We start from the raw sequence: 11,546 nt of genomic DNA, 5'->3' as shown, positions 1-11,546 counted from the left end.
ATTTTCCAAGTTTTTTAATAGCTAATACTTAACTAATCACATGCTAATCTATCGCTCCGTTTTCTATGCGGAGGGGAGGGCTTCTCAAGTCCCAACCCCTTTAAAAGAACACGGCCTTAGTCGTTGCGAGGTGCTCGCATTTTCTCTTCGACATAGCATTACATTATCAAGAAGCACTGCTCGCCCAAGCAATTCAATTCGTTAGATGTTGCTTCCAGTTGAATCATGCATGAAGTATCGATGCGTAACCAACGTTATTCTAGGCGGTAGAGAATAAATATTAGATGACCGTTTGTTTACTTGTTTTTCCTGACAAGAGAACATGTCAAACATCGGTTACCATGTTAGTATGCATGATAATTTCAAAAAGGAAAAAGTACGAATTACCCCCCTTGAACTATCGCGGTTGTCCGAATCACCCCCCCCGAACCATAAAACCGGACATTCTTCACCCCCAACTATACAAACCGGACGAATTACTGTCCTCGTTCCAATCCGCGGTGGTTTTGGTCTACGTGGCGTACGTGTGGCAGTCTAGTCAGTATTCTATTTGTTAAAAAATGTGGGACCCACCTATCATACACTCATACTCTCTCTTCTCTCTCACTCTCTCTCTCACAGACTCACACAGAGGAGGGGCGGCTGGGCGCCGGTGTCCAGCGGGATCGAGGGTGGGCGGAAGGCAGCCACCGCGGACGAGCTGGCCGGCAGCGGCGGCGGGTGTCGCGGAGGAGGCGGCCGCTCGGCGCGGCTTCCCCCCCTCCCTCTCGGCGGCATGCGGGTGGAGTAGTGGCCGAGTCGCGGCAGCCGCGGACGAGCTGGTCGGCGGTGGAGGTGGGGGCGCCATCAGAGTGGCGCGGCGGAGGGGGCCTCGACGCCGGCCGTCCCGCCGCCCTCGTCCTCCCCGCGCGCACACCGCTGAGAGGGAGGGGGAGCGCGCCGCCCTTTCGCCGGGAACGCGGCTGCCTCCTCCGCGACACCCGCCGCCGCCGCCGGCCAGCTCGTCCGCGGCTGCTGCCTCCCGCCCACCCTCGATCCTGCCGAACACCGGCGCCCAGCCGCCCCTCCTCTGTGTGAGTGTGTGAGAGAGAGAGAGTGAGAGAGAGAAGAGAGAGTATGAATGTATGACAGGTTGGTCCCATATTTTTTAATAAATAGAATGCTGACTAGACTGCCACGCATACGCCACGTAGACCAAAACCACCGCGGATTGGATCGAGGGGTGTAATTCGTCTGGTTTGTATAGTTAGGGGTGAAGAATGTCCGGTTTTGTGGTTCGGGGGGTAATTCGGATGACTGCGATAGTTTGAGGGGGTAATTCGTACTTTTTCCTTTAAAAAAAAGCAGCAATCTAGCTCACCCTGGTCAAAATATATGCTTTATAGAAGATTAAAACCTATCATGTGAGGAGGCAGGTGGATGGATCCATCAGAGTTAATTAAAGAGACTAAGCAATACCATAATTGAAAGTCCAAATAAAAGGATAAGTCCAAAAAAAAATTTGATAGAGGAACCATTGAGCTCGCTCCCATCAAAATATATGCTTTCTCACAAGGTCAAGCCAATCTTGTGACGAAGCAAATGGGTAGATTGATCAGAGTTAGCTAAAAAATAACCAGCCAAGATCATAATAGAAAAGCATGACTTAACAGAGGACAACCATTTATTATCATATACTTAGCTTGTCAGTTTCCTTCAATGGAGATGTCAATTATGTTTACAGCTATGTGACAGGTTGGTTCGCATGCGTAATAATCTCTCGTCTATATAAAATATAAAGCATGGTTATACTAATTTGAAATGCAAATTTAATGTAACTTCTTTTTAAATTTCAATATTAATGTGCATGATTAGTTGAAGTCAACTCGCTAGGATCGACGCCATGTAGTATAATTTTAGACCTATGATTGTCTTGCAGTAAGATAGTGTAGAAGTCTTGGTCATTGCGAGCTGCTCGCTTTTTGTCATTGATGTAGCATTACATTGTTTAGTCAAGAAGTACTGCTGCTCGCTCGAGTCATTCAATTCGTTAGACGTTGCTTCTGATTGAATCATGCATGAAGTACCTATCTGTAACCAATGTTATTCTAGATGGTAGACAATAAATATTGGATCACCGTTTGTTTACTTGTTATACTTGACAAATAGACACAGAACGTGACAAACATCGGATACCATGTCAGTATGCATGATAATTTTAAAAAAGAACAATCTAGCTCATCACCCCGGTCAAAATATATGCTTTAATTTCTTACAAGATTAATCCTATCTTGTGAGGAGGCAGGTGGATCGATCCATCGGAGTTAATTAAAAAGACTAAGGAAGACCATAATAGAGAATCCAAATAAAAGGATACACGTTGACCGTAACTATCAAGTGCAATTAAAAGTACAACTTAACAGACCGCAATCATGTGTCCTTCCAGTCAAGATGATATTATTGGGATAGTGATCGAGTAGTGGTGCATTAAGATATTATTGGATCGGATGCAAATCTGTCCTATGATGAATTTAAGAATACACTCTGCCTCCAACTATATATAAGAATATATTTATTAAATGTGCAACATATTAATTAAATGCCCAAGTTAACAGACTACGACCCTTCCTGTTGAATCATCCATTTGTTTACTTGTTATATACCTGACAATAAATATTAGATCACCGTTTGTTTACTTCTTATACCTGACAAATAGACAGAGAACATGCCAACATCGGATACCATGTCAGTATAAATGATAATTTCAAAAAAGAACAATTTGCATGGCTCACCCCGGTCAAAATATATGCTTTCATACATGATTAAGCCTATCATGTGGGGGAGGCAGGTGGATGGATCCATGAGAGTTAAATAAAGACACTAAGCAAGACCATAATTGAAAATCCAAATAAAAGAATATGTTGAGCCTAACTATCATGTGCCCTATATTAATTAAAAGCCCAAGCTAACAGACTACAATGATGTGTCATTCCAGTAAAGATGATAAAAAGTCAGGATCATGTAGGAGTGGCACGTAAAGGTATTATGGGATATAAAACACTTCTATGATGAATATAAGAATATACTCTGCACCTAACTTAAATAATATCACTACGCCAGATCCTCACCTTTGACGATATACCTGTGACAGACATAAGTGTTGGTCAGCGATGAGGGTTACCTTTGACGGTTTCTACAGGATGCCATCATCGATGAGCCATCTGGCTATGGCCCGTCACAGATATCTAGTCACATGTGACTAGATATCTGTGACGGGCCATACAGATCCAGCCCGTCAAAGATGTTATGAAACCATCTCTAACGGGTCCCCTTTTTTTCGGTTACAGGTGGGAACCACCCAACCCAATTCTTATCTATCACCCACCGACAGCTTGAGACCACCCATATCTCGTTTTTTCTTTCTTCCTTATCCATCCCTCTCTCTTAATCGTTTTTCTTTCTTTCTTCCTTAGCACCGAGCGTCCACGCGCCGAGCATCAGGTCCAGCGGCGGCCTCCGACTCCACGCGTGAGTAGCGGCCACCGCCGGCCGCTTCCTCCTCTGCCACTTGACTGCCGACCACCGAATCTGGCCTACGGGGTGTGGATCCGGCCACCGCGCCATCTCCTCCCACCGCCGGCCGCTTCCTCCTCCGCCTCCCTACCGCTAGCCGACGCCGCCTCCCCCGCCTTCCGACTGCCGGCCGCAGGATCTAGCCTACAGGGCGCGGATCCGGCCACAACAGCCTCTCCCCCCACCGCCGGCAGCTTCCTCCTCCACCCCCCGACTGCCGGCTGGCGCCGCCTCCCCCGCCTTCCGACCGTCGGCCGCCGAATCTGGCCTACAGGGTGCAGATTCAGCCCCCGCGGCCTCTCCCCCCACCGCTAGCCACTTCCTCCTCAGCCTCCCGACCGCCGGCCGCCACCACCTCCCCCGCCTAACGACCGCCGGCCTCGACACGTTTCGGGGACGTGGATCCGGCGCCTCTCTCCTGACCGCCAGTTGCCTCCTCCTCCGCCACCCCACCGCCGCCTGCCAGATCCGGCGACAGTCACCTCCACCGCAACGCCAACCGTCGGATCCGGCGGCCTCTACCCCCGACCGCCGGCGTCGTTCACCGTCTCCTTCACCCGCTAGCGCCACCGCCATTTTTAACTCTTGTAGGTTGTGCAAATTTTCGTTGCCAAATTTCAGATTAGGTTATACTCACGGTTGCTTGTGTGGATTTATAGTTTATTACTCAAAGTTGTGTGGGTTTGTGATGTATATTACTTGTGTGGATGTGCTTCATGTGTCAACATATCTGTAAATGAAATGCAAAGTTAATGTGTCATGAGATCTTGAGATGTTCTTCATGTCATGAGATATGGCCTGTGGGCTAAGAGCTGAGAGCTAGAGGCTGAGGGCTTTTGAATTTTTTTGGTTGATTTTCCACACCTGTGACAAGTGGTGAGTTGAACCTGTCAGAGGTGTTTGTCACCTTTGACGGGCTAAAAAGATCCACTCGTCACTCACCTGTGACAGGTTATTTTATTCGGTCCGTCAGAGGTGTCAATCATCATTGATGGGCTTTCACCCGTTTGAGATGATGTGTAGTCATCAGTGACCACTAATCTGTGGCCAAGACTAAATCCATCAAAGGTGAGGGTTAGAGCCCGTTACAGATGACGGGATCCGGCCTAATGTATATTAATTAAATGTTGTATATATGTTAATTAAATGCTACCACCATTTATTAGCATATAAAAGCTTGTTGGTGTCCTTCTAGTCAAGACGATAGCGGAGCAGTGGCGCACGTACAAATGAATTATCGGATGTAAAACCCTCTCCATTGGCAAATTTAAGAACACACTCTACATTTGACTTTGAGGATAAAAATGGTACATTTTTGTCACCACGCTCATGCCCTAAATACCAATAGGCAGAGAACATGCCAAACATATGTTACCTTAGCAGCGTACACGATTAATCCAAATTAAAAAAAACAACTTTGGTAGAGCAACCATTGAGTTTGCTCCCGTGTCGAAATATATATGATTTCTCACAAGATCAAGCCAATCTTGTCATGGGGCAAGTGGATGCATCCATCATCCATCAGAATTAACTAAAATTCATTAGGCAAGACCATAATAGACAAGCACGACTTAACAGACGATGACCATTTATTACCATATATTAGCTTGTCAGTGTCCTTCAATTGAGATGTCACGTGACAGGTTCGCTCGCTAGCGTTATAGATCCTCTGTAAAATATTTTTTTTCGAGCCCCTCCTCTATAAAATATGAAGCATGGTTATAATAATTTGAAATACAAATTTAATCTAATTGCTTTTGTACTAATTTTTTTTTTGGCAGAGATAGAAAACCAATATGGGACAGATGGAGTAATTAAGAAGATTATAGCAAGATCACATGGTAAAATGGGCTGTATTTTTTAGGACTCGCGGTTGCCGTGACCTTATCAATTATAACTAGCAATTATTAAACAGGAAACGTACTTTGATTACTTGAAGTCATCTCACTGGGATAGACGCCATGCAGTATTATTGTTTTAGACCTACACTTGTCTTTCAATAAGATAGTGTAGAAGTCTTGGTCATCTCACTGGGATCTCGCTGATGGCCGGGCTGCTCGATTTTTCTCTTTGATGTAGCATTACATTGTTTAGTCAAGAAGGACAGCTTGCCCGAATCATTCAATTCATTAGACGTTGCTTCCAATAATGCATGGAACCAATGCTATTCTAAATGGTAGACAATAAATAATAGATCACATTTTGTTTACTTGTTGCAGTCAAAAAGATAGAGAGAACGTGCCAAACATAGGGTACCATGTCAGTATATACATGATAATTTCAAAAAAACAATATGATCATTGATCAAACAACAATCTAGCTCGCTCCCGTCAAAATATATGCTTCCTTACAAGATTAAGTTGTGAGGAGGCAGGCGGATGGATCCATCAGAATTAATTAAAAAGACTAAGCAAGACCACAACAGAACAGTGTTTTTCAGCCGCTTTAATCCAGCCAGAACAGTGTTTTTATCTCACAACAAATCAGCCAGAACAACAGTTATCATATGAAACCGCAGTTATAACAACATACAAGAGAGACTTATCATATGGAAGCCTGTCATTATTCTTCTGGTCAGGATATCAAATGTTACATCTAATATCATGTGAGTGTGACCAGTTCAATCTTCAATCACTAGTTTGATAGTCAGTCCACCATAGAAATAGAATTAGGCGTGATTTAATTTAATGCATCTGGATCTTCATTCGGATGGTTTCCAGGTTTCACAATAGTAGCAATTGCTAAGTTCCCTACAAAGTATTAGGCTGTGTTTGGATCCAAAGTTTGGATCCACTTCAGTCATTTTTCATCACATCAACCTATTATACACACACAACTTTTCAGTCACATCATCTCCAATTTCAACCAAAATCCAAACTTTGTGCTGAACTAAATACAGCCTAACAGATGGAAGTTTGGATGGAAGGTACCCGGCCTGGTACAAGCTAGATATACCTAGAGGCTATAGCCTATCTATCAGTATATAAAAGGGAGTATGCCTACCCATTTACACCATGACTGAAGAGCAGAAGGTGTCTAGCTAGTTGCCTAGTTAGCACTGTGTTGTTCCACTCACTCGCTCGTGCGCATACTCCTGCTCCATCTTAGCAGGCAGGTTCAGGATGGCGTTCAACGACGATGAGAAGCCTGCTACTACTCCAATTCCGAATGGAGGTATCGTCTTAATTCCATCAGCCTTCCATTGATGCATTACATACTGGAATACATACCGTTTGCGCAATTTCGAAATGATCCTGCATTGAGGCGGATACAATACATGCATGATGTGCAGGGAGCAAACAGGGCCTCGTGACGATGAACATCCCGACGTACAGCAAGAAAGATGTGGCTCTGACGGCGGACTCAGTGACGGCTGTGGTGGAGATCAAGGCGACGTCCTCCACCGCCGTGAGGGAGGGCCTGGACCTGGTGGCCGTGGTGGACGTGAGCGGCAGCATGCGAGGGCACAAGATCGAGAGCGTCAAGAAGGCCCTGCAGTTCGTGATCATGAAGCTTACCCCCGTGGACCGCCTCTCCATCGTCACCTTCCAAAGCAGCGCCGAGCGCCTCACCAAGCTTCGTCCCATGACCCAGGACTTCCGGGGCGAGCTCGACGGAATCGTCAAATCCCTCATTGCCAACGGTGGCACCGACATCAAGGCCGGCCTTGACTTGGGGCTGGCTGTCCTCGCCGACCGCGTGTTCACGGAATCCCGCACCGCCAACATCTTCCTCATGTCCGACGGCAAGCTCGAGGGTAAGACCTCCGGTGACCCGACGCAAGTCAACCCCGGCGAGGTCTCCGTCTACACCTTTGGTTTCGGCCATGGCACAGACCACCAGGTTTGTATGTACAATTGCTAGTTGCTAGTTGCTACTCCAGTTGCTAGCTATTGCTAACCATCCTCCTGCCTTGTAATTGGACGAATGGTGTTGCCATTGGTAGCTGCTCACGGACATCGCCAAGAATTCCCCCGGCGGAACGTACAGCACGGTGCCCGACGGGACGAACCTGAGCGCGCCCTTCGCGACGCTGCTGGGTGGCCTCGTCACCGTGGTGGCGCAGGACGTGCGGCTGACGCTCACCCCCAAGACGGCCGACGGCGACCTGGACAAGATGGAGGTGGCCGACGGAACGGACTACACGCAGACCACCGACGCCAAAGGCGAGATCACCATCAAATTCGGCACCCTCTTCAGCGGGGAGACACGCAAGGTCGCCGTCAACTTCACCCTCAACGAAAGCCCCGACACCGAGGAGTACAACGCGACCTTAGCGGTGGCGAGGCACAGCTACGTCGCCCAGGAGGCGCCGCAGCCTGCCCAGAACATCGTGCGGCTGCGCAAACCGGAGCCGACCACTCCCGGCAGCGACGACGGCATCGAGGAGCGGTCCGTGCAGGCCGAGGTGGTGCGCCGGAGGCACGCCGACCTGATCGGCAAGGCCAGCGAGCTGGCGCATGGCCAGAAGCTGGGCGACGCGCGGGAAACGATCATGGACGCCCAGAACGCGCTGGGGGACATCCTCCTGGACGACGGCGACAGGATGGTGAACGCGCTCCAAGCCGAGCTGCTGCGGCTGCTGGAATACATGGAGACGCAGGCGCTCTACGACAAGCTGGGCCACCCCTACGCGCTCGCCACCATCATCTCCCATCGCCGCCAGCGTGCCGCTGGAAGGGGCGACGAGGAGGTCATCTCCCTCTACGTCACGCCGCGCATGATCGCCTACCTCGCTCAGGCCAAGAAGTTCGAGGAGAACCCGGAAGCGCCGGTGCCCAGCGCTGACGAGGATGTCAAGCAGGAGATGGCTGCCAACCCACTCGCCGCTATCTCCGCCCCGCTCGGCTTCTACCTGGAGAACGCCATCCAGGCACTGCAGGCCATCCAGAAGATCATCGCCGCCAACACAATTTGATATTATATATTGCCTTGCCCGTCCAATTCGAATTTACTATCCCAGTCCCAGACGCGCATGTGCTAAGTTGTTCTTCATCTCTTTCAATTTCCTTTCTCGCTTCTGATCATACTACTTATATGTATGTAACCGATCCAATAAGTGCGCCGGCCCCTAAGATGTAATCAATCTATATATGTACCACTGTAATGTAATGCAAGACCCTTTTTAGAGCAACTACAATAGCACATTTAGATTCAGATTTGCTCCTTTGCAGACGACTGATATTTTGTTATTCCATCAGTCACATGTCTTGGTGCAAAGTTTTGAGCCTATTAGTATGAAGTTTTATAATGTGATAGTTCAAAGTTTTTTAGCAGTGCCTGATATTTTGTTTTCATATCGGTCAACTGTCTTGGTGCAAAGTTTTGAGCCTATTATAAAGTTTTATAATGTGATAGTTTAAAGTTTTTTAACTTACCAGTACAAAGTTTGTATTGACATAGTTCAAAGTTTTATATTTTTGAGTCCAAAGTTTTGAACCTAGCGGTACAAAATTTTTATTGTTTGAGTGATGGTTAAACAAACTTTCAGTCACCTGCCACGGAGAGATACCCATTTGAATTTGGATCTCTAAACTGGGTCTCTAATCGGGCTCTCCAACTTTTTGAAGTACCTCCGTCAGCAAACTAATCAGACAAACGTGCCACGCGAGAAGGCATTCAACCTGATCAAGTCCCGCGTGCATGTACTTACGGAACGTGAACGCTTGGACATTATCGCGCGCGGCTGATCGTAGTTATTTCCTCGTAAAAAACTTTGAAAGTGAGACAACCTTGAATGCGATAATTTCATGTTCAACTAATGCCAATATTTGTAGGCAATACGATTAATTTCTTTGCTTGTCAATAATACATGTACATACATACACACACAAGCGTACAACAAACAAAAGGTGTTACAATGCAGCTCTGAACCCTCATCGTTCATGTCCGTGCAACGAAGTTTTGCACTCATGCTGGCCCTAGCTTTGTCTCTCCTACCGCCTACCGGCGATGTCGCAGGCTGGCACTGTCGGCCTCCTTGAACCACCGGTGCTGGAGAGCTTGCGCCACCGTCATCCTCTTCTCCGGGTTGCACGTCAGAAGCCCACTCAACACCTCGAACCCAGCCTCCGACAATGGCGGCCGGTGGAGCATCCTGGCGTCGGCCGGAGATGGGAAGAAGCCGCGAAGAAAGCTGTCCGGCCCGCATCCTCCCAGCAGCCGCTGCCCCTTGTAGCCTCGCCACCGCTTGATGTCGTTCACGCCGAGGACGTCGACGATCTCGCCGAGCTGCTCCCTGTCTGAGCTCCCGCGGAACAGCGGCTTCCGGGCGAGGAGCTCCGCCATGATGCAGCCAAGCGACCACGCGTCGACGCGCTCGTCGTAGTCCGTCGACCCGAGGAGGATCTCCGGCGCGCAGTACCACCGCGTGCCGATCGGGTTGGAGTAGGGCGGCGGCGAGGCGGTGCTCTGCGTCAGGCCGAGGTCGCAGATCTTGAGGTTGCCGCGCGCGTCGACGAGTACGTTGTCTGGCTTGAGGTCCCGGTGGATGAAGCCGGCGTCGTGCATCCTCTTGGCGCCGGAGAGCAGCTGCCACATGGCGACGCGGACCTCGAGCTCCGACCGCCGCGTCCTCCCGCCCCGCTCGCGCCTCAAGACTTGACGCAGCGTCGGCCCCACGAACTCCATGACGAGGACGGCCTCGCCGTCGTCGCATCGGCCGTGCGCGCGAGGCTGCACGATGTAGGGGTGGCCCCTGCACGCCTCCATGGCGGCGACCTCGCGGTCGAAGTCGGAGCGGTCGACGAGCTCCCCGCAGTCGTCTCGGTACGAGCGGATGCACTTCATGGCGACGATCTCGCCGGAGCGGCGGTCGCGCGCGCGGTAGACGACGCCGCATCCTCCCGAGGCGAGCTCGTCGAGCTTGACGAAGCGGCTGATCACGACGGAGGAGGCCGTCGCCATCGCCATGGCCGCCGAGATAGGTAGCCTAGCTAGGGTTTTCTTTTCCGTCCTCTTCTTTCGTGGCACTCGAGTCGATATGACGCAAATGCAAACGGCTTCAGGAGGAGAGAGGTAGCAATCTATTTATGGCTGGCTGGGCTACGCACGTGCGTAGCAACATGCATGAGTCCGATGCGGTCTCGACGAAGTAGTCTTGGCGCGAACGCAGTCACGGTCGCATGCACACGTATTCGGACTCCGAGTTGAAATCAGGGGATTGATATATTTTTTGGTGACAGAGATATATATGTTCCATTTCATGTGTAACGCAGCTAAACAGGGTTTTTACACGTGTATGCATGCATCCGTATTCCGTGCGTCGGTGCGTGCAATTTCGCCGTGGCCTGTAGATAACTAGCGTGCGCGCGCGTGCCAATTCATTTCACTTCGGGTTTCCGAATATGCGGAGACGCGGCCGCTCGACCAGCCGTGCAAAGGGATGAAAACGCTCTGAATCGGTAGCATATCTTTGAAAACGATACTTGATCGGCCGGTAATTGACCATATTTATCATTTAAACTACTGATCAGTGTCGACATTAATACGATGCAGAAAAAAATTAGAAAAAAACAAAATTTAAAAATAGCAAAAAATGGTATGTATAGTCGGAAACGGTACCCCTTATACGGAAACAACGCTCGGTCGATCGGGAATTTCCATGACCGTGTGAGTCAGCCCGTGCATATGTAGAGAGCGGCGATCGCGCCGACGCCGCTTCCCGGCCTCCGCATTTCGCTCTCAACCACGGCACCACCACCCGCTCACGTTCCGCTCCGCCTCTCCTAGGCTGGGCCCATTTATATCTGGTAGCTTTTATAGGTTATAGACTGCCCTCATAGACCAACACAAGTCTTTCTGCACACTTTGTCCTCACTCGTGCGCACTCGGGAAGAATTTCCCGGTCGGTCACCCATCCCTAAATTGCTCTAGGCTTGTCCTCACTCGTGCGTACCCGGGAAGAATTTCCTGGTCGGTCACCCATCCCTAAATTGCTCGAGGCCAAGCACGCGAACTGCTTCCAGAAAAGAAGTTGCAACTTGTTGATATGA

At 49.3% G+C, this 11,546-nt stretch overlaps 2 protein-coding genes across 2 annotated transcripts; one reads left to right on the top strand and one right to left on the bottom strand.

Annotated features, from left to right (window-relative positions):
- The first annotated feature begins 6,584 nt into the window (after window positions 1–6,584).
- On the top strand, window positions 6,585–8,682 carry LOC127757890 (E3 ubiquitin-protein ligase WAV3-like). The gene is made up of 3 exons (XM_052283482.1): window positions 6,585–6,726; window positions 6,845–7,395; window positions 7,499–8,682. The coding sequence occupies exons 1-3, from the start codon at window positions 6,675–6,677 to the stop codon at window positions 8,468–8,470; spliced, it is 1,575 nt and encodes a 524-aa protein (XP_052139442.1). The 5' UTR covers window positions 6,585–6,674; the 3' UTR covers window positions 8,471–8,682.
- An 813-nt stretch (window positions 8,683–9,495) lies between these two features.
- LOC127756284 (putative cyclin-dependent kinase F-2) lies at window positions 9,496–10,464 on the bottom strand. The gene has a single exon (XM_052281667.1). The coding sequence runs from the start codon at window positions 10,462–10,464 to the stop codon at window positions 9,496–9,498; it is 969 nt and encodes a 322-aa protein (XP_052137627.1).
- Window positions 10,465–11,546: the final 1,082 nt, after the last annotated feature.

The sequence above is a fragment of the Oryza glaberrima genome, chromosome 12 (genome assembly GCF_000147395.1).
Source record: "Oryza glaberrima chromosome 12, OglaRS2, whole genome shotgun sequence".
NCBI classification, from domain to species: domain Eukaryota; kingdom Viridiplantae; phylum Streptophyta; class Magnoliopsida; order Poales; family Poaceae; genus Oryza; species Oryza glaberrima.
The sequence above is the reverse complement of the archived record's forward strand: the minus strand, read 5'-3'. Positions and strand labels throughout refer to the sequence as shown.